The following is a 23612-nucleotide window of genomic DNA, read 5'->3' as shown; positions in this document are numbered from 1 at the left end:
ACGCAGTTTTCAAAGAAATGTTTTGAGTCAAAGCCAGAAATATAATTGTCATGCCGTATTTTTCGCTTTATAAGACGCACTGGATTATAAGACTCACCCCAAATTTAGTGTAGGAAAAAATAATTTTTAATGTTAAAATGAGGGTCCGTCTTATAATCCTAGTGCGTCTTAATCCTAATGCTCACCGGGGGGAGCGGCTCAGGAAGGTCACAGGAGGCAAGGTCAGCAATACTGGCTCAGAGGAGGGGGTGTTGTGGCAGCGGACGCCATTGATCTGCCAGGGCGAGGGGGGGGATGTCACTGCAGTGGAGCGAATCAGGAAGGTCACAGGACAGGGTATCATGGCAATGGGTGCCATTGATTGGAGTGTGGACTCCGTTGAATCGCCTTCGGTTAACAAGATGGACTTTAAGAAAATGGCCACGGAGGCGGCGCGTGCGTAGGTAGGAGTCCATTGCATCTATCTCTGCATACACCGCCTTCGCGGCCATTTTATTGAAGTCCATCACATCAACCGCAGGCGATTCAATGTATCTGCTGCTGAGACACTCTGTCCTGTGAGCCGCTCGACTGCTCCTCTGAGCCATCCGTATCGCCGATCCTGCCTCCTATGACCCTGCTCCTCCACCGCTGCCCCGGTAAGCCATATCCAGATGGTAAGACACACCCCCAGTTTTAGGGGGAAAAAAGTGCGTCTTATAATCCGCAAAATACAGTACATCTTGGCTTCTGTGTCCCCGTGTGTGATTCCAGCCTTATATACAACACCTTCTGGCCTCATTCCTATTTGGGAACCAAATCAAAGCTGCACTGTTACGAATTTTGCCTATTTTTCACTCTTAACATCACAGCCGTTTTCTCATTACAATTTGCATTACCCCCCCCCTTCTTAATTTTTGTTTTTTTTAAAAAAAATGAACCCTCTTTTGCTTCCGTTGCTCTCTCTGCTCTTTGTGTAGGTAGCATACTCACCCCTTTCTCTCTATTTCTTTCTTTCCTCGTTTCAGACAGTTACAAACTAAAGCAAACTTCGAAATTCTCCGAAAGAGGTAGTTAAACTTGCTCGCTTGTGGCTCTAGGCTGCCGTCTTCCCCTCTCTGCCCGTCCTCCTTGGCGTTGCAGCTTGGCATGCTTTGTCTCTTCTCAGCCATGCTAGTCGCCATTATGGTGGTGTCTGTAACTTGTGCCCATCTGTCTTTCATACCCCATTTTATTAGTCTGCTTCTGTCTTGGCGCATTGCCTTGTCACTTTGGGGTGGTCACTGTGCTTTTGCCGTGTGCTGTAGATATATATCCTGGTAAGTCCTTATTATATTCTTGAGTTTCCTGCTCAGTGACTCTGCACTTGCCCTGATGACACATGAAGCCTGGCTTTTCCTCTGCTTTATACGGCTACTCTGCATCTTTCACCTCTGTTGCTATACACAACGTATTGACTTTGTAGGCTGTTTTTTTTTTTATTTTTTTGTTTTTTTTTTTAAGCTGTGACACAATTGGTCATTGAGGCCTTTTCAGAAATGACGACAATTTCTGACAAGGCCGACTAATGCTTGCTCTGTGAATGAATAGCCCTTTGTAGTCCATATTGCAAGTTTCTTTCAATTTCATACCTTTTTGTAGCCTAGAAATAAAGTGATTACACTGGATCAACACTGACGCAGTAAAATGCATGTTTGTTTCACACGTCATCCCTGATTGTCTTCATTTCTATAGCCGTCGGCTTCCAGGGATGCTCATTGCCTTCCTGCGCTCTGTAAATTGCACATATGGATTTCTGCTTCATTCATACAGTTTTATCTTATGTATTTATCACCTTAACTAAAGCCAAAATCTCAAATTATCCACCCTATATTGTTTCTGGACCACCCAAAGACTTTTAATGTTTCTGCAGCAACGTTTTAAAACGTCCCTGCATGGGAGTGTAGCTGCAAAAGTGAAGATCCGACTGTCTTAGACAACCAGAGTCCCCATAAAAAAAGGTGCATATGGTTTATTTTCATCTGTGCCTCCTCAATCGCTGGATAAATACATATTGCTGTATAAGGCTACGTGCCCACGTTGCGTATTTGCATGCAGTTACGCTGTGTATTGCACCGCAGCGTAACTGCATGCGTCCTGCGTCCCCAGCACAATCTATGAAGATTGTGCATAATCCATGCACACATTGCGTTTTAGAACGCAGCAATTTGCATGCTGCCAAATCGCTGCATTCTAAAAAGCAACATGTCACTTATTCCATGCGCTTTGGATCCAGGTCCCGCTCTGTCTATGGTGGGGGCTGCATCAAGAGCGCATGAAATCGACTTTTTCACTGCATTCATATGCAGTGTTTCTGCAGCAATTTGAAGCGCACATGTGCTGTTCAAATCGCTGCAGAAATTTCTGCAAGGACAGGACGCAATGTGGGCACATAGCCTAACAGGATGGTGTTTCTTCATCCTTACACAGCACTTATGTGACCGGTGTTCATAAGGAAGGAGCAATAGTTGTGTTTATATGAGAGAGACAGCTCTGCTGTGCAGCCTGGAAGCTGCATTTCCTCTGTAACTGGGGCTAATACCACCAGCCCCAGTTACAAGTGGAAAAATTTTCAATATTTGAGTTCCCCTTCCCCACTCCTCCAAAGATCTTTCCATGACCTGATGGAGGCACAATGTGTAAAATATAAAAGAAAGGTAAATAATGAATTAAAGGGAACCTCTCACCAGACTTGGCACCATAAGCTGCAGCCACCCAGTGACCTCTTATGTACGGCATTTTAGAATACTGTATATAAGAGCCCAGGCCACTGTGTAGAACATAAAAAATGTTTTCTTTGTCGCTCCATTGGGAGACCCAGACAATCGGGTGTATAGCTTCTGCCTCCGGAGGCCACACAAAGTATTACACTGAAAAGTGTAAACCCCTCCCCTCTGCCTATACACCCCCCCGTGCATCACGGGCTCCTCAGTTTTTATGCTTTGTGCGAAGGAGGCACACATGCACGCAAGCTCCACAATTTAGTCAGCAGCAGCTGCTGACTTTATCGGATGGAAGAAAAGAGGGCCCCTAACAGGGCCCCCGGCATGCTCCCTTCTCACCCCACTCTGGTCGGCGGTGCTGTTAAGGTTGAGGTACCCATTGCGGGTACAGAGGCTGGAGCCCACATGCTGTTTTCCTTCCCCATCCCTTAGGGGCTCTGGGTGAAGTGGGATCCTAACCGGTCACCAGGCACTGGGACCGTGCTCCCTCCGCAGCCCCTGGGGGAATCTGCTGGACAGGAGCCGGGTATCATCAGGGACAGGGCCCTGCTACTCTGAGGTACTCTGTGTCCCCTTGGGGACTGCGCATAGAGCGCCTGTGTAATGGATGCTGCAGCAGCTGCTGGGGGTGTTGGTGCGCCGGGACTACCGCGCTGACCGCGCTTGTTTGCCGGCCGCGCTGATAACTTTAGTCCCCGGCTTTTGCGGCCTAGTACCGCATACTCCCGCCCCCAAGCCTGTCAGTCAGGGGTAAGGGCGGGACGCTGCACTGGACGTCAGCGCTGAGGGCTGGAGCATACTTAGTATCCTCCTCCCCCCTCACTGAGCACCGTGGGGCACCAGATTCCCGCACTTTCTGAGGCACGCCCACGGCTCCCTCCTCCTCTCAGAACGCTGGCAGCCATTCCTATCAGCACTTCTGACGCTGGAGAACTTCAGAGACGAGCTCCAACAGCTCTGGGAGACCCAGGCAGGGAATCTGGTGGTCACACAACCGCTTAAGGCGGTCGGTAAGCCGCACCTGTTAAGGTGCTGGCCCCCCTGGGTGCCGAAGTGTATATTTATATGCTTATATTGTATACATTTACTCTGTACGGCCGCACTATTGCTCTTGGCTATATACCCTCACTGATTGCTCTGAGGAGACAACAGCATGTCGTCCGCAAAAAGCAAGGGTGCCAAGGCACAGGCTTACTTTGCAACCTGTACCTCATGTGCGGCTATGCTACCTGCAGGTTTCACCTACCCTCATTGTGTGCAATGCTCGGCCCCTGTGACACTCACTCAGCCGGAGCCTCAGCCACTGGTGGGACCCTCGGCCCAGTTGGAACCACCTGATGCTACTGTCCAGGTGACAGGGACAGAGTTTGCAGTATTTGCTGACAAACTTTCTGAGTCTATGGATAGATGGTCTGCTAAGATACTAGAAGCTTTGCAGTCCAGACCGGTAACACAGGCCCCGGGCACTGTTCAATCATTGCCCCCAGGCCCCCCTCGGTTGGAGCAGCAAAGTGCTCCTGAGGCGACTCATAGGTCCCACGGTGAGGACTCCGACACAGACCGCAGTCCCAGACCGGCTAAGCGGGCTCGCTGGGAGCTTCCCTCGACTTCATCTCACTGTTCAGGGTCTCAGCATGAGGACTCTCTAGAGGATGAAGCGGATGTGGCAGATCAGGACTCTGATCCTGACACGGCTCTCAACCTTGATACACCTGAGGGGGACGCCATAGTAAACGACCTTGTAGCGTCCATCAATCAGGTGTTAGAACTTTCTCCTCCAGCTCTTCCGATTGAGGAGCCAGTTTCCCAGCAGGAAAAATTCTGCTTTAGGTTTCCCAAACGTACACGGAGTGCGTTTCTTGATCACTCCGACTTCAGGGATACAGTCGAGAAACACCGAGCTTTTCCGGATAAGCGCTTTACTAAGCGCCTTCATGACACACGTTACCCCTTCCCCCCTGACGTAGTCAAGGGTTGGGCTCAGTGTCCCAAGGTGGATCCTCCAGTCTCTAGACTAGCAGCTAGATCCATAGTTGCAGTGGAAGATGGTGCATCTCTCAAGGATGCCACTGACAGGCAGATAGAGCTCTGGATGAAATCCATCTATGAAGCTATAGGCGCGTCCTTTGCTCCGGCATTCGCAGCCGTCTGGGCACTCCAAGCTATCTCAGCTTGTCAGTCTGAGATTAATGCAGTCACACGTGCCTCTACTCCGCAGGTTGTGTCCTTAACCTCTCAGGCGTCGGCGTTTGCGTCCTACGCCATGAATGCTGTCCTGGACTCTGCGAGCCGTACGGCGGTAGCATCCGCCAATTCAGTGGCAGTCCGCAGGGCCATGTGGCTACGTGAATGGAAGGCAGACTCTGCTTCCAAAAAGTTCTTAACCGGTTTGCCATTTTCTGGCGACCGCCTGTTTGGCGAGCGATTGGATGAAATCATTAAACAATCCAAGGGAAAGGACTCGTCCTTACCCCAGTCCAAACCAAACAGACCTCAACAACGGAAGGTACAATCGAGGTTTCGGTCCTTTCGGCCCTCAGCCAGGTCTCAATTCTCCTCGTCCAACAGGCCACAGAAAGGTCAGAGGAACTCTGATTCATGGCGGTCTAAGTCACGTCCTAAAAAGACCGCCGGAGGAACCGCTCCCAAAGCGGCCTCCTCATGACTTTCGGCCTCCCCAAACCGCATCCTCGGTCGGTGGCAGGCTCTCCCGCTTTTGCGATGCCTGGTTGCCACATGTCCAAGACCGATGGGTGAGAGACATTCTGTCTCACGGTTACAGGATAGAGTTCAGCTCTCGTCCTCCGACTCGTTTCTTCAGAACATCTCCGCCCCTCGAGCGAGCCGATGCTCTTCTTCAGGCGGTGAGCACTCTGAAGGCAGAAGGAGTGGTGATCCCGGATCCCCTTCAGCAACGGGGTCACGGTTTTTACTCCAACTTGTTTCTGGTACCAAAAAAGGACGGATCTTTCCGCCCCGTTCTGGACCTCAAACTGCTCAACAGACACGTAAAAACCAGGCGATTCCGGATGGAATCCCTCCGCTCCGTCATCGCCTCGATGTCCCAAGGAGACTTCCTAGCATCAATCGACATCAGGGATGCTTATCTCCACGTGCCGATTGCACCAGAGCATCAGCGCTTCCTGCGTTTCGCCATCGGGGACGAACATCTTCAGTTCGTGGCACTGCCTTTCGGCCTGGCGACAGCCCCACGGGTATTCACCAAGGTCATGGCAACAGTGGTAGCAGTCCTACACTCTCAGGGACACTCGGTGATCCCTTACTTAGACGATCTTCTTGTCAAGGCCCCCTCTCGGGTGGCATGCCAACACAGCCTGAACATTGCTCTGGAAACTCTCCAGAGATTCGGGTGGATCATCAATTTCCCAAAGTCAACATTGACACCGACTCAATCGCTGACATATCTCGGGATGGAGTTTCATACTCTCTCAGCGATAGTGAAACTTCCGCTGGACAAACAGCGTTCACTACGGACAGGGGTGCAATCTCTCCTTCGAGACCAGTCGCACCCCTTGAGGCGCCTCATGCACTTCCTAGGGAAGATGGTGGCAGCAATGGAGGCAGTTCCATTTGCGCAGTTTCATCTGCGTCCACTCCAATGGGACATTCTCCGCAAGTGGGACAGGAAGTCGACGTCCCTCGACAGGAACGTCTCCCTTTCTCGGGCGACCAAGGCCTCCCTTCAGTGGTGGCTTCTTCCCACTTCCTTGTCGAAGGGGAAATCATTCCTGCCCCCATCCTGGGCTGTGGTCACGATGGACGCAAGTCTGTCAGGGTGGGGAGTGGTCTTCCTCCACCACAGGGCTCAGGGTACCTGGACTCAGCCAGAGTCCTCCCTCCAGATCAATGTTCTGGAGATAAGGGCAGTGTATCTAGCCCTAAAGGCGTTCCAGACGTGGCTGGAAGGCAGGCAGATCCGAATTCAGTCGGACAACGCCACGGCGGTGGCGTACATCAACCACCAAGGCGGCACACGCAGTCGTCAAGCCTTCCAAGAAGTTCGGCGGATTCTGCTGTGGGTGGAAGCCACAGCCTCCACCATCTCCGCAGTTCACATCCCGGGCGTAGAAAACTGGGAAGCAGACTTTCTCAGTCGCCAGGGCATGGACGCAGGGGAATGGTCTCTTCACCCGGACGTGTTTCAAGAGATCTGTTGCCGCTGGGGAACGCCGGACGTCGACCTAATGGCGTCCCGGCACAACAACAAGGTCCCGGCATTCATGGCACGGTCTCAAGATCACAGAGCTCTGGCGGCAGACGCCTTAGTTCAGGATTGGTCGCAGTTTCGACTGCCTTATGTATTTCCTCCTCTGGCACTGCTGCCCAGAGTGTTACGCAAGATCAGGTCCGACTGCCGCCGCGCCATCCTCATCGCCCCAGACTGGCCGAGGAGGTCGTGGTACCCGGATCTGTGGCATCTCACGGTGGGTCAACCGTGGGCACTACCAGACCGACCAGACTTGCTGTCTCAAGGGCCATTTTTCCATCTGAATTCTGCGGCCCTCAACCTGACTGTGTGGCCATTGAGTCCTGGATCCTAGCGTCTTCAGGGTTATCTCAAGAGGTCATTGCCACTATGAGACAGGCCAGGAAACCAACGTCCGCCAAGATCTACCACAGGACGTGGAGGATCTTCTTATCCTGGTGCTCTGATCAGGGTTTTACTCCCTGGCCATTTGCCTTACCCACTTTTCTGTCCTTCCTTCAATCCGGAATGGAAAAGGGTTTGTCGCTCGGCTCTCTTAAGGGACAAGTCTCGGCGCTCTGTGTTTTTTCAAAAGCGTCTAGCCAGGCTTCCGCAGGTACGCACGTTCCTGCAGGGGGTTTGCCACATAGTCCCTCCCTACAAGCGTCCACTAGAACCCTGGGATCTGAACAGGGTGCTAACGGCTCTTCAGAAACCACCTTTCGAGCCAATGAGAGATATTTCTCTTTCACGCCTTTCGCAGAAGGTGGTCTTCCTAGTGGCAGTCACATCACTTCGGAGAGTGTCTGAGCTAGCTGCTCTGTCATGCAAAGCCCCCTTCCTGGTGTTTCACCAGGACAAGGTGGTTCTGCGTCCGGTTCCGGAGTTTCTCCCTAAGGTGGTATCCCCTTTTCATCTCAATCAGGATATCTCCTTACCTTCTTTTTGCCCTCATCCAGTTCACCAATGTGAAAAGGATTTGCACTTGTTAGATCTAGTGAGAGCACTCCGGCTCTACATTTCCCGCACGGCGCCCCTGCGCCGCTCGGATGCGCTCTTTGTCCTTGTCGCTGGCCAGCGTAAAGGGTCGCAGGCTTCCAAGTCAACCTTGGCCCGATGGATCAAGGAACCAATTCTTGAAGCCTACCGCTCTTCTGGGCTTCAGGTTCCTTCAGGGCTGAAAGCCCATTCTACCAGAGCCGTGGGTGCGTCCTGGGCTTTGCGGCACCAGGCTACGGCTCAGCAGGTGTGTCAGGCGGCTACCTGGTCGAGTCTGCACACTTTCACGAAACACTATCAGCTGCATACCTACGCTTCGGCAGATGCCAGCCTAGGTAGGCGAGTCCTTCAGGCGGCAATTGCCCACCTGTAGGAATGGGGCCGTTTTACGGCTCTTTTAACGAGGTATTCTTTTACCCACCCAGGGACTGCTTTTGGACGTCCCAATTGTCTGGGTCTCCCAATGGAGCGACAAAGAAGGGAATTTTGTTTACTTACCGTAAATTCCTTTTCTTCTAGCTCCAATTGGGAAACCCAGCACCTGCCCCTGTTCCCTTCGGGCTGTTGTTCTTTGTGTACACATGTTGTTCATGTTGAATTGTTCTTTTGGTTCATGGTTTCAGTTCTCCGAACATCCTTCGGATTGAATTTACCTTAGACCAATTTATAAGTTTCCTCCTTCCTGCTTTTGCACCAAAACTGAGGAGCCCGTGATGCACGGGGGGGTGTATAGGCAGAGGGGAGGGGTTTACACTTTTAAGTGTAATACTTTGTGTGGCCTCCGGAGGCAGAAGCTATACACCCGATTGTCTGGGTCTCCCAATTGGAGCTAGAAGAAAAGGAATTTACGGTAAGTAAACAAAATTCCCTTCTTCTAATACTCACCTAAAGGACGGTCCGGTCCAATGGGTGTCACTGCTCTCCGGTACGGCACCTCTTCTCTGCGGCGACCGCCATTGTCCTTCTTCTCTTCATGGGAGTGACGCGTCCTACATAATCCACACAGGCCAGCACTGAGCTCGCACTTAGATCTGCCCTGCTCACTAGTCCGCTATGGTCTGGTATTGTCAGGGTGGGAAGGTCCATATTTATAGTTAGTTATTGGTCCTTCCCAGCCTAAAAACTGCAGGACGCAGCCACCCCAGAAGTGGCACATCCATTAGATGCGCCAATCCTGGCGCTTCGCCCTGGATCATCCCGTTGCCCTGGTGCAGTGGCAAACTGGGTAATATATGGAGAAGAGGGTGAATGTGGCCGGTGCACTTGCGCCGCCATCTTGGATTATCGGGAGGCGGTCAGGGGGGCACTTTGGCAAAACCGGGAGAGGAGATTTATCTATGATCTGACATGTTTGATCATACCAGGTGGGAGAGCAATCATTTTTTACTGGCGCCGCCATTTACTGTCACGTCATCACGGTTACATGGTGTGTACCGATGATCACGGGATCGGAAAGAACGTCCGGAATCATGATCTCCAGGGTCTCTGCTATCCTTGGCAGCTGAAATCCTGCAGATTTTCCGATGCTGGGGGATGCTATTTACTTTTCTCTGATTTGCCGTTTTAAAACGGTGATCTGACATAAGTACTCTTTACTACCGCCGTTTTAATCCATACAGCGGTCGTAAAGGGCTTGTCACCTGTGTATGGGATAGGAGATAACATACAGATCGGGGGGGGTCTGACTGCAGGGACCCCCACTCATAGGTGGAACAGGGCACTTTTAACCCTATTTGAAAGAAGCTGTTCTAATAAAGGACAAAAGTGCATGGTTCTACCGATTGATGGTGTCGGACCCCACTGGGCTGTAAGCCATCCAAATTGTTAGATTAGGTCGACTTCTCTTACCCTGTACACATTAGATGGGTAACCTTTGTTCTAATGTATATGGGGGCTACTAATAAGAGATGGATATAGTATAACTTATGTTTGGTTTAGCAAATATTTGATATTTCCATGGGTAGTCCCTTTCTTCCCAGAAAGGACAGCCGTCTGCTCCAGCCTTGTATTGCTCCCCACTGTAGGCAGATATAATAGAGGGGTGACCACTATCATTCTGTGATTGACTAGTCAAAAATGTGGGATTTGCTTTGATTTTTGTCATTGAGTTAATGATTCCTGCCGCCATCTCCTGTTGGATTGGCTATATTTCTGTAAGGTCCTGTGGAAGGGTTGAGCGTGAAGCCTCATATTAGTTTTTGTTATGGAGTCTCCAAAAGCTTTTTTTGGCTTTTATTCCGCTGTCCTATGGTACATCACCTTTTTTTTGTTGGTTAAATATTAGTTGTCAGGAGCATAGATGATTAGATGGCTTTGGAAACCATGGAAGATGGTGTCGTTTTAAAGGAGGAATTTATGAAGAATTATGTTCCATAGATATCCGGGAGTAGCTCACATTGGTGAAGTCTGGTGCTGAGAATCCTGCACAGCATTCTTACAGCACTACAGACAGATGAGCCAAACGGTTGTCACGGTCTTTTTTTTTTTTTTGCAGTAGGTTTTTAAGGATTTATCACTGCGTATTTGCCTCTAGAAAATTGTCTGCATATTGCAGTCCTAGTGTTGGGAATGAGACTTAAAAGAGGTCTCTACTTTCAGGAATATGCCCCCCCCCAAATTCTGTACAATGCCTAAAATAACAAACAGCAGGTATTCCCCACTCCCTGGGTCCAGCACCAGCTTCCCAGTGCTCCACCTCCCCGGGTCCAGCACCAGCTTCACGCTGCTCCACCTCCCCGGGTCCAGCACCAGCTTCCCGCTGCTCCCCTCCCTGGTCCGGCACCAGCTTCCCGCTGCTCCCCTCCCTGGGTCTGGCACCAGCTTCCCATTGCTCCCCTCCCTGAGTCTGGCATCAGCTTCCCACTGCTGTCCTCCCTGGGTCTGGCATCAGCTTCCCACTGCTGTCCTCCCTGGGTCTGGCATCAGCTTCCCGCTGCTGTCCTCCCTGGGTCTGGCGTCAGCTTCCCACTGCTGTCCTCCCTGGGTCTGGCGTCAGCTTCCCACTGCTGTCCTCCCTGGGTCTGGCGTCAGCTTCTCACTGCTGTCCTCCCTGGGTCTGGCGTCAGCTTCCCACTGCTGTCCTCCCTGGGTCTGGCGTCAGCTTCCCACTGCTGTCCTCCCTGGGTCTGGCGTCAGCTTCCCGCTGCTGTCCTCCCTGGGTCTGGCGTCAGCTTCCCGCTGCTGTCCTCCCTGGGTCTGGCGTCAGCTTCCCGCTGCTGTCCTCCCTGGGTCTGGTGTCAGCTTCCCGCTGCTGTCCTCCCTGGGTCTGGTGTCAGCTTCCCGCTGCTGTCCTCCCTGGGTCTGGCGTCAGCTTCCCGCTGCTCCCCTCCCTGGGTCTGGCGTCAGCTTCCCGCTGCTCCCCTCCCTGGGTCTGGTGTCAGCTTCCCGCTGCTGTCCTCCCTGGGTCTGGTGTCAGCTTCCCGCTGCTGTCCTCCCTGGGTCTGGCGTCAGCTTCCCGCTGCTGTCCTCCCTGGGTCTGGCGTCAGCTTCCCGCTGCTGTCCTCCCTGGGTCTGGCGTCAGCTTCCCGCTGCTGTCCTCCCTGGGTCTGGCGTCAGCTTCCCGCTGCTCCCATCCCTGGGTCTGGCGTCAGCTTCCCGCTGCTCCCCTCCCTAGGTCTGGCGTCAGGTTCCCGCTGCTGTCCTCCCTGGGTCTGGCGTCAGCTTCCCACTGTTGCTTTTTACCTGTGTTTTGACCGCATCAGTGCTTGGGTAGACTGCACGAATCGCTGAGGTCAATGATTGGCTGCAGTGGTGATCTGCGATGCCGACTTGTCATCATGGCAGTCAAAACTCTGAGACCAGACCAGTTGCGGGGAGCTGTTGCTGGGCCTGATAGAGCCGTTGCTGGATACGGTGGAGGGGTGGGAGGACTACCTGCTGTTGGGTATTTTACAGCATTTGGCGTTCACGTTTCCTGAAAGTGGAAAACCCCTTTAATGAAAACTCACTCACTGAGGACAAAATTTGCAGTTAATGGCTGTGGATTTAACCTGTTGTGATTCAAAGGGGCCATATGTGTGGAAATCTCACAGCAGTGAATTCCGGACTTGCTGCAGAGATGACACTTGGGGACGTGCCCTTATGGATAGAAATTGTTGGTGCACAAGGATCAGACTTCTCTAATGTGGTCTTGGATATTTTTTGTAACCCATCAGATGACAATTTTCAGTTTATTTCCCTTAAATACCTGCACGATGCCCATTCATTACTTACCCAAGAGGTAAATTAGTGGTCAGCAGAACCTGATACAAAGCATTTGGCTAGTTCACATTCAGCGGAGGCCAATTTGCCGGCCGTTTCCATCCACCCTTGCAGCCCTATAGATATGCCATGAATGTCTTTTGTTGAAATATTTCTTATATAATGGTGTAGGAAAGCACCAGAGCTGTGATTGTATTATACGCTGCCCTAGTTTATTGGTCGTAGATTATAACCTCGCGGCTTATCTGCCAGACCACCCATGCTTTGCCGTTTCAACCTATTGACTGCCTCTCGGAAGTCTAGCGGTCCGTTTCCCTACCTCCTTTCTTTTTGCTTTTTGTTTGACCCCCTTTTTTTTATTTTTTTTTTTTTTCCATTCTTTTCCTCCTATTCTCTCCCTCTCTACTACTACTGTCATCTTTTTTTCTTCTTCTTCCCTCAGTCTGTGGAAAGCGTTACAAAAACCGACCCGGCCTGAGCTATCACTATGCGCACTCCCATTTGGTAGACGAAGAAGGGGCTGGAGCGGAGGACAAGGAAGACTCTCAGCCGCCCACACCCATAATGCATAGACCAGAGGAGCAAAAGAGTAAGACAGGTACATCACTCCACCTTCTTTCCATTTCTCTGATGCTTGTATATTTTGTTGCCTCTTAAGCGGTCGAAAAAATTGGATTTGCACCATTTGGTGGTGTGGAGCTCATTTACCAGCACTGATTGACTATCTAGCAAAGTGATTCCCAAACGCCAGTCCTCACGGCCCCCAACAGGTCATGGTTTCAGGATTTCCTTAGCTTTGCACAGGTGGTGCTATAATAATGCTTCTGTCACCTGTGCAATGCTCAGGAAATCCTGAAAACATGACCTGTTGGGGGCCGTGAGGACTGGAGTTTGGGAATCACTGTTCTAGCATGTTCTTCAATTCTCGCTTTGGTAGTATAGTATTTTATATAGGCAAATTTGGCTTTTCCTTCCAATTAGCTGACAACTTACAGTATTTTGCGGATTATAAGACTCCCTTTTTTCCACCCAAAACGGGGGGTAAAATGGGGGTTCATCTTATAATCCAGATATGGCTTACCGGGGCGGCGGTCGTGGAGCAGGGTTATAGGAGGCAGGGTCAGCGATACTGAGGGCTCGGAGGAGGGGGTGTCACTGCAGTGGAGCAGCTCAGGAGGGTCCACAGGACGGGGTGTCGCAACAGTCTGTGCCTGATTTAACTGTGGGCTTCATTGAATCGCCAGCTGTTGACGAGATGGACTTCAAGAAAATGGCCGCGGAGTTGGGACATGCTCAGATTGACGCGATGGACTTCAAGAACATGGCCACGGAGTCCTATCCGCGCACGTGCTACCTCCGCCGCCATTTTGTTGAAGTCAATCTTGTCAACCTCTGGTGATTCAATGGAGCATGTACTCCGACCAATGGCACCCTCCACTGCAACACTCCATCCTATGACCCTCCAGAGCCACTCCGCTGCAGTGACACCCTCGCAGCCCGTCTGCAGATTAATGCCGCCCACCCCCGACTCCGAAGTATCACTGACCTTCTTGAGCCGCAACCCTTCTCCTCCGAGCCCGCAGCATCACGGACCTTGCCTCCTGTGACCTTCCTGAGCCGCTCCCCCCCGGTGAGCTAATATATATGATGCACTAGGATTATAAGACAGACCCTCATTGTGACATTAACATTTTTTTCCTATTTTCCTCCTCTAAATTAGAGCGCATCTTATAAAGTCAAAAATACAGTAAGTGATTTTCCAAAAAAAGGTAACCTGATGCCTCCTTTTTGTTTTGTCATTATTGCTCGCAGCCAAGAAGGGCCCGGATGGTCTGGCATTGCCGAACAATTACTGTGACTTTTGCCTCGGAGATTCGAAGATCAACAAGAAAACGAGCCAGCCCGAAGAGCTGGTATCTTGCTCAGACTGCGGTCGCTCGGGTATGAGAGGCAGGGTAAAGAGGGTGATACAATGAGCAATGTGGGAGCTCAACGGTTACCTGGTTTTCAAGATGGCTGGGTGGTATAGACTGACGGAAAGTTTACATGTTGGGAAGTTTTACCAGTCTTGGTGGAAATGCATGCCCTTCTCCACTTACCGATGTGTGTTGGGCGCCCCCTCATTTCTCCCCTTGCCCCCTAAAACAATGAGAGAAAAGTGCTTCTACTATTGCCTCTCCCATGTTACTAGCTGACAATTGGAAAAAACAATTAGACTATAGTTGTGGTGCAATAAAGTAACATGTTACTGTAATTAAATAATTTAAAAATGCCAGATGTCATTGTGCTTTATAATGAAATGCAATCTAATATAACTATGCAAATAAATGTGAAATCAATGCAACAGACGGAGCAGTCTGCACAAAAACCGGTCTGTGTGGGTTCATGTTTTGTAACCAAAGAACGCTCTCGCTGAGAGAAGAATGACACTGTGTATATTTTTATTAAAGATGGGTCACGTCACTTTCATCCTTTCTGCATTGAGGTGATATATTTATTTCTCGGTTTAGGCTTAAAAAAAACATATGACGGTTTGGCCATCACCAGTATTAGCCTATTTTGTCTTCAGTGTACACAACACATCTGTAGTTATTTGTACGTAGCATTTAGTGTTTAAAGGGAACCTGTCACCTTCAAAAATACCTTTTATTTACCTGTGTTAAATGGAGTTTAAATTGTACCTGACTTCCTTTTTGGAGCTGCAGCTACAGGGAGAAAATTAAAGAGGATAAACCACCAGGATTTTCCTATATAAACTAAAGCCAGTGCTATACTGGTGCTATCATGCTGATTCTATACATACCTTTAGTTGTGAGATCGGATGTATAATTTCTGAAATACAGGCAAGTAAAGCTTGTGAAATGCACTGTTACTTGATTGATAGGTGCAACGGAATATCTAATAGGAGGGTCGGGTTTTGCTAGTTATTCCCGCCCCTGTCTGCTGCCTGTCCATTTTCCTCCCTCCGTCCTACCCCTGTAATAGACGGGAGGAAAAAGGACAGGCAGCAGATAGGGGCGGGAATAACTAGCAAAACCCAACCTGCCTATTGAATATTCTGTTGCACCTATCATTAAAGGGAACCTGTCAACAGTTTTTTGCCTATAAGCTGCGGCCACCACCACCGGGCTCTTATATACAGCATTCTAACATACTGTATATAAGAGCCCAGGCCGCTGTGTAGAACATAATACTCACCTAAACCAGTCGCTACGGTGGATGTGGGTCAAATGGGGTGTCTTCGTCCTCCGGTGCTGTCGCCTCCTCTTTCGGCCATCTTTGTCCTCCTTCTGAATCCGGCGTCCTGTGTCATACACACTCACCGGCATTCAGGTCCTGAGCAGGGCAGATCAAAGTATTGTAGTGCTCCTGCGCAGGACCAGCGAGTGTGTATGACGTAGCCGTGTCAAGCACCCAGGCTTCAGAAAGAGGACAAAGATGGGCGAAAGAGGAGGCGCCGGCATCCAAAGACACAAAGACACCCATTTGAGCCACATCCACCGCAGCGACTGGTTTAGGTAAGTATTATAAAGTGTTTTTTATGTTCTATACCGCGGCCTGGGCTCTTATATACAGTATGTTAGAATGCCATATATAAGAGTCCGGTGGTGGTGGCCGCAGCAGCTTATAGGGCAAAAAACTGGTGACAGATTCCCTTTTAAATAACAGTGCATTCCACAAGCTTTACTTGCCTATATTTCAGAAGCTATACATCCAATCTCACAACTAAAGGTATGTATAGAATCAGCATGATAGTGTCAGTATAGCACTGGCTTTAGGTTATATAGTCTTTTGGTTCTTTTTAAATTATATTCTCCCTGCAGTTATTGTGACGATGCATGGAGCGTGCTGTAATCGCTCCCCAGCATGTTGATGGACAAGCCCGCTCATTCTGCGGGTTGAGCTGTCAGTAAGTGTGCTGGGACGTAATTACATCGGCTTTCACTGTGCATGGTGCGATGATTACGGTCCTGTAATCGCTCCCTGCAGTGGAACTAAACGGCTGCAGGGAGAATAAAACTTAGTTTCTCCCTGTACCTGCAATTCCAGTAAGTCTGCCAGACATGGTTTAAACACTTTTACTGCAGATTACCACAACATGTGCAGATAATTGGCAGTTTTTTGGAGCTGGCAGGTTCCTTTTAAGTGTCTCATTAGACCGCACATTATCCAACCCGATCTGATGTGATCTATCAGAACCTCAAGTCCAGCGTCACAGTGGGCAGGATAATATGATTGGAGGAACACTTATCAGTTCCATGGAGCGTTAGATAGGCGTAATGAATTTTTATTTTTTTTTTTAATATGTGATCATTTTATTTATTTTTTTAAATTTTAAGGGTTATGGACACTTGAGAAACAATCAGATAGGCATAATATTTATTTTATTTTTTAATGGATATGGACACCTTCACAGATTACTGTTTTTATTTATTTTTTACTTTAAAGTGTAGCTGTCATATTTATTATTATTTATTATTATAGCGCCATTTATTCCATGGCGCTTTACAAGTGAAAGAGGGTATACAATATAAATATACACTAAACATTACTAATAGCTGCCGTTCTTTGGGGGTCTGGGCCCTGGAACCTCCACCAATCTCTCAAAACACCGCTCTGAAGTGTGCTGCTTTTATAAGCCGATCGCACGCAGAGTAATGTTCTCTGCTCAATAGTAAGTCCGGCTCCGGGGCGTGCGATGTGGACCCCTAGATTAAGTATTGGGCATGTACATTGCTCTGTGTGGTTGCCGCTTACAATGGGGCTTCACAACATTTTTATTTTTGCACTGTTTGGCTTCTAAGACTCCTACTTTCACTGCTCATTGCTAGTGGCAGAATGAGTCAATTAAGATTCCTTCAGTGAGCTTGCTCTTGACTGCAGCTCTGTGTCCCAAAAAAACGGAGCACTGCTGACCATGGAGGTAAATCCTAAAGAATGAGGTTAAAAGTGGTCACTTTTTGGGTTGTTGAAGCCACGGTCAGTCGAGATGTAGGTAGATCACTGCAGTTTTAAGTATTATTTTATTTTTTTTTTTGGCAGTGTGTAATATGCGGTTTTATGCAATAAGGACTTGCTAAGTGTGAACACTGATGTTTGCCTTCGCCCTACAGAAAAGAACAATTCTCAACTGTTATGAAGGAAAATAGTTTCTAACCTCTCCAGTATGGGATAATGATGGCCACTGTCTTTTTATAACTTTATTTGTTGTGTTCATCTTTGCATTGTGATGTTATGCGCTGTACGGTTGAGCAATCGGCACTTCCACTGAAGCAACACTGGCAAAAAAATTGCAAGACCATGAAGTATTATGCGCACTTTAAAAAAAAAAAACAAAAAACAACAAACAAATAACGAAACAAAACTGTTTTGGACCCTACTCTGAGCCCCGTTTTTCTTGCGGTCACAGGGCACCCCTCCTGTTTGCAGTTTACACCGGTGATGATGGCTGCCGTGAAGACGTACCGCTGGCAGTGCATCGAGTGCAAGTGCTGTAACATTTGTGGGACATCGGAAAACGATGTGAGTAAATTTATGTTTTACTTCCAAAGTGTGGGTCAGACTATAGGTCTGATTTGTTGCCTGTGCTTTTACATTTTACTTACGGCATTAGTGCCATGCATCCACTGTTATGCCTTAGTCGTCTTCTGAGCTTTTTATTTTCATAGGATCAGTTGCTGTTCTGTGATGACTGTGATCGAGGATATCACATGTACTGTCTCTCGCCTCCTATGGCAGAGCCTCCCGAGGGTGAGTCCAAACGAAGTTTCTCCACTATACAGAAATCCTATCACTATCATTCTTCATCACCCCCCCCTTCCTCCACTATATTGGAACCCCAAGACTATTCTTGCCCTCCCCTCTTTTTCCACTATATTGAACCCCATGACTATTCTCCCCTCCCCCCCCCCTTCTCCGCTATACTGGGACCCCACGACTATTATTTCCCTCCCTACCCACCTCCCTTCTTCGCTATACTGGAATCCCATGACTATTATTCCCCCCCCTTCTCCGCTATACTGGAATCCCATGACTATTATTCCCCCCCTTCTCCGCTATACTGGAGTCCCATGACTATTATTCCCCCCCCCCCTTCTTTGCTATACTGGAATCCCATGACTATTATTCCCCCCCTTCTCTGCTATACTGGAATCCCATGACTATTATTCCCCCCTTCTTCGCTATACTGGAATCCCATGACTATTATTCCCCCCTTCTCCGCTATACTGGAATCCCATGACTATTATTCCCCCCCCTTCTTTGCTATACTGGAATCCCATGACTATTATTCCCCCCTTCTTTGCTATACTGGAATCCCATGACTATTATTCCCCCCTTCTTTGCTATACTGGAATCCCATGACTATTATCCCCCCCCCTTCTCTGCTATACTGGAATCCCATGACTATTATTCCCCCCTTCTCCGCTATACTGGAATCCCATGACCGCTATACTGGAGTCCCATGACTATTATTCCCCCCCCTTCTTTGCTATACTGGAATCCCATGACGATTATTCCCCCCCTTCTCCGCTATACTGGAATCCCATGACTATTATCCCCCCCCCTTCTTCGCTATACTGGAATCCCATGACTATTATCCCCCCCCTTCTCCGCTATACTGGAATCCCATGACTATTATCCCCCCCCTTCTCCGCTATACTGGAATCCCATGACTATTATCCCCCCCTTCTCCGCTATACTGGAATCCCATGACTATTATCCCCCCCCTTCTCCGCTATACTGGAATCCCATGACTATTATCCCCCCCCTTCTCCGCTATACTGGAATCCCATGACTATTATCCCCCCCCTTCTCCGCTATACTGGAATCCCATGACTATTATCCCCCCCCCTTCTCTGCTATACTGGAATCCCATGACTATTTGCCCCACCACCCCTTCCCTTTCTCCACCATATAGGGGCGGCACGGTGGCTCAGTGGTTAGCACTGCAGTCTTGCAGCGCTGGGGTCCTGGGTTCAAATCCCACCAAGGACACTATCTGCAAGGAGTTTGTATGTTCTCCCCATGTTTGCGTGGGTTTCCTCCGGGTTCTACGGTTTCCTCCCACACTACAAAAACATACAGATAGGGACTTTAGATTGTGACCCCCAATGGGAACAGTATTGTCAATGTATGTAAAGCGCTGTGGAATTAATAGCGCTATATAAATGAATAAAATTATCAATTATTGGAACCCCATGACTATTCTTCCCCTCCCCCCTTTCTCCATTATACTGTAATCTCATGACTATTGTTTCCTTCCTTTCTCCACTACACTAGATTCCCATGACTATTATTTCCCCCTCCCCCCATTTTTATCCACTATACTACCATCTCATGACCATTATTCCCCCCTCCCCTCTTTCTCTTATACTGGAATCCCATGACCATTATTCCTCCCTCCCCTCTTTCTCTTATACTGGAATCCCATGACCATTATTCCCCCCTCCCCTCTTTCTCTTATACTGGAATCCCATGACCATTATTCCCCCCTCCCCTCTTTCTCTTATACTGGAATCCCATGACCATTATTCCCCCCCTCCCTTCTTTCTCTTATACTGAAATCCCATGACCATTATTCCCCCCCTCCCTTCTTTCTTTTATACTGGAATCCCATGACCATTATTCCCCCCCCTCCCCTCTTTCTCTTATACTGAAATCCCATGACCATTATTCCCCCCCTCCCTTCTTTCTCTTATACTGAAATCCCATGACCATTATTCCCCCCCTCCCCTCTTTCTTTTATACTGGAATCCCATGACCATTATTCCCCCCCTCCCTTCTTTCTTTTATACTGGAATCCCATGACCATTATTCCCCCCCTCCCTTCTTTCTTTTATACTGGAATCCCATGACCATTATTCCCCCCCTTCCCTCTTTCTCTTATACTGGAATCCCATGACCATTATTCCCCCCCCTCCCTTCTTTCTCTTATACTGGAATCCCATGACCATTATTCCCCCCTCCCCTCTTTCTCTTATACTGGAATCCCATGACCATTATTCCCCCCTCCCCTCTTTCTCTTATACTGGAATCCCATGACCATTATTCCCCCCCCTCCCTTCTTTCTCTTATACTGGAATCCCATGACCATTATTCACCCCTCCCCTCTTTCTCTTATACTGGAATCCCATGACCATTATTCCCCCCTCCCCTCTTTCTCTTATACTGGAATCCCATGACCATTATTCCCCCCCCTCCCTTCTTTCTCTTATACTGGAATCCCATGACCATTATTCACCCCTCCCCTCTTTCTCTTATACTGGAATCCCATGACCATTATTCCCCCCTCCCCTCTTTCTCTTATACTGCAATCCCATGACCATTATTCCCCCCCCCTCCCTTCTTTCTCTTATACTGGAATCCCATGACCATTATTCACCCCTCCCCTCTTTCTCTTATACTGGAATCCCATGACCATTATTCCCCCCCTCCCTTCTTTCTTTTATACTGGAATCCCATGACCATTATTCCCCCCTCCCTTCTTTCTTTTATACTGGAATCCCATGACCATTATTCCCCCCCTCCCCTCTTTCTCTTATACTGGAATCCCATGACCATTATTCCTCCCCTCCCTTCTTTCTCTTATACTGAAATCCCATGACCATTATTCCCCCCTCCCCTCTTTCTCTTATACTGGAATCCCATGACCATTATTCCCCCCCCTCCCCTCTTTCTCTTATACTGGAATCCCATGACCATTATTCCCCCCCTCCCCTCTTTCTTATACTGGAATCCCATGACCATTATTCCCCCCCTCCCCTCTTTCTCTTATACTGGAATCCCATGACCATTATTCCCCCCCTCCCTTCTTTCTCTTATACTGAAATCCCATGACCATTATTCCCCCCTCCCCTCTTTCTCTTATACTGAAATCCCATGACCATTATTCCCCCCTCCCCTCTTTCTCTTATACTGAAATCCCATGACCATTATTCCCCCCTCCCCTCTTTCTCTTATACTGGAATCCCATGACCATTATTCCCCCCTCCCCTCTTTCTCTTATACTGAAATCCCATGACCATTATTCCCCCCTCCCCTCTTTCTCTTATACTGGAATCCCATGACTATTATTTCCCTCCTACACCCCCCATCCTTTTTTCTCTCCTCCATATTGAAATCCCATGGCTATTATCCCCCCCACCCACCACCACCACCACTAGAATCCCATGAGTTATTATTCCCCCCACTATTGGAATCCCATATCTACTCCCCCCCCCCCCCCCTCCCCCCCTCTCTCTTTCTCTGCTATAGTTGGATCCCATGACTAGTATTCACCCCCCTCTCGATACTGGAATCCCATGACCATTATTCCACCCCACCCCCACCCCCGCCTTCTCCACTCTACTGGCATCCAGTGACTATTATTCCCTGCTATACTTTGTTCCTATTAATCATTGCTTTCTTTTGTTTCTTAGGGAGTTGGAGTTGTCACTTGTGCCTGGCTCTTCTTAAAGACAAAGCTTCTATTTATCAGAACCAAGACTCCTGACACATTAGCCAAATAGACAATACAGGGTGAGGAGCACTGCGGACCTGATCATTCACCACTTCATCATGGAATAAAACTTCTTTTTTTTTTTTTATTTATTTTTTTTTCAAGAAATGCTTCTTTATCCACAAACTGTGTATAGGTATGTGTGTGTGCACGCACGTAAATATGCACAGTGTGTCCTACATTGAAAATGTGTCGGGTAGACTGCAAAATATAGAAAAGTGAACCTCTTAATCGCTGGAACTCTCATATGTATGAGATTCTCCACTATCAGTGATAACACCGCACATGTATGATGTGAGGGGGCGATCCCAGGGGTTATCGGAGTTTAGCGGCGTATACATTTACAGTATACCGATAGTCTCACACGTTCCTGGGTACTACAAAGCAGACCGTAGGGTGTTTTTCCTCCCCTGGCGAATACTGGTGTTAATGGGGGAGAAACGAAAACCTCTGTATGATAATTTGTATCTTAATTTATCAGTACTAAAGCTGTCAGCCTCTTCCCAACAAGTACAGGCTTCCAGCGCCACTTCTGCTGCACCTCCGGGCCTGGATTCTCTACACTCTATTGCTTACGAAATGCTTTTCAGCATTGGAAGAAGTTGCAATATTCATTATTTTTCTAGAGTATACATATATATTTTTTTAAGAACCTGGATTAAAGGGGAAGTGGCTAATGGGCGTTTAGATCTCTAGTCCCATTACAGTATCCAGTTATCATTATAGCATAGGACATTTTTTAACTTAAGAGAATAAAGTAATCATTGTATTTAGTAAACTAGGTATCATATCCCCCCCCCCCCTCCACCTTTCTTGATGAGCAAGTTTATGAATTGTACTCCTGTCAAAATGTTTTTCCAAATGTTGCTTCATGTTGCATGTTCACGGAATAAGTGGCATCTAGCACATGATCATGGGCTCTTAATGGGCAAGTGTCACTTTTTAGACCTTTCACCCAACTCCATATAAATAATAAAGGGAATCTATTATGAAAACGATGAGTATTTTTGGGACTTCGGTTTACCTTTTTTTGTTTTTTTTGGGCTATAAAAATATAATTTTTCTAAAAGCTATGGTTAACACTGGAGAACATAGGTATGCGCTGTAATGCCAAGAGTATTAGAAGGTAGCAGATCACCAGTATTATTAGATTTTCACCATTTAAAGGGGATCAACCATCAGCATTTTCCTATATAAACTAAAACCAGTGCTATACTGGCGCTATCATGCTGATTCTATACATACCTTTAGTTGTGAGATCGGATGTATAGTTGATAGGTGCAACAGAATATCTAGTGGGTGGGTCAGATTTTGCTAGTTACTCCCGCCCCTGTCTGCTGCCTGTCCTTTCTCTCACCCTCACTCCTGTCCTTTCTCTCACCCTCACTAACCCCTGTCCTTTCTCTCATCCTCACCCACCCCTGTCCTTTCTCTCATCCCCCCACCACCCACCCCCGTCCCTTCTCTCACCCCCCCCCACCACCCACCACCCACCCCCGTCCCTTCTCTCACCCTCCCCCCGCGTCCTTTCTCTCACCCCCCACCCCACCCACCCGCGTCCTTTCTCTCACCCCCCACCCCATCCACCCCATTCCCCTGTAATAGAGACTGGGGAAGGACAGGCAGCAAACAGCTATACATCCGATGTCACAGGTAAAAGTATGTATAGAATCAGCATGATAGCATCAGTATAGCACTGGCTTTAGTTTATAGAGGAAAATCCTGGTGGTTGGTCCTCTTTAAGATCCAGTTTGCACAAAGTCACTAGAAATTGCTGTTTTTGGATATTTCAAAGTGTATTAATTCTGGCAGCTACCCCATTCACATGCTTGAGGTTAAGCTATGGCCACTTAAGGGGACACAGCACTTTCCATGCAAAAAGAGCAGTTGCCAAGGGAAAAAAATGTTTAGCCCAAAAAACCCAAACCCCTAACTGATGACGTGCTGTAGGCCATTGTTTTTTCAG

At 48.5% G+C, this 23612-nt stretch overlaps 1 protein-coding gene across 2 annotated transcripts in view; it reads left to right on the top strand.

The window, feature by feature from the left end:
* DPF2 (double PHD fingers 2) overlaps positions 1-22862 on the top strand; it is an 89733-nt gene extending 66871 nt beyond the window's left edge. The window contains exons 7-12 of one of the 2 annotated variants that reach the window (XM_075326689.1): positions 1008-1049; positions 12590-12745; positions 13960-14088; positions 17558-17670; positions 17817-17898; positions 21567-22862. In XM_075326689.1, coding sequence (XP_075182804.1) covers positions 1008-1049; positions 12590-12745; positions 13960-14088; positions 17558-17670; positions 17817-17898; positions 21567-21640 — 596 coding nt within the window. In that variant the 3' untranslated portion in view covers positions 21641-22862. The remainder of the gene's footprint in view (positions 1-1007; positions 1050-12589; positions 12746-13959; positions 14089-17557; positions 17671-17816; positions 17899-21566) is intronic. The other variant, XM_075326691.1, reaches the window with a different exon arrangement.
* Positions 22863-23612: the final 750 nt, after the last annotated feature.

The sequence above is a fragment of the Anomaloglossus baeobatrachus genome, chromosome 10 (assembly GCF_048569485.1).
Source record: "Anomaloglossus baeobatrachus isolate aAnoBae1 chromosome 10, aAnoBae1.hap1, whole genome shotgun sequence".
Taxonomy (NCBI): domain Eukaryota; kingdom Metazoa; phylum Chordata; class Amphibia; order Anura; family Aromobatidae; genus Anomaloglossus; species Anomaloglossus baeobatrachus.
The sequence above is the reverse complement of the archived record's forward strand: the minus strand, read 5'-3'. Positions and strand labels throughout refer to the sequence as shown.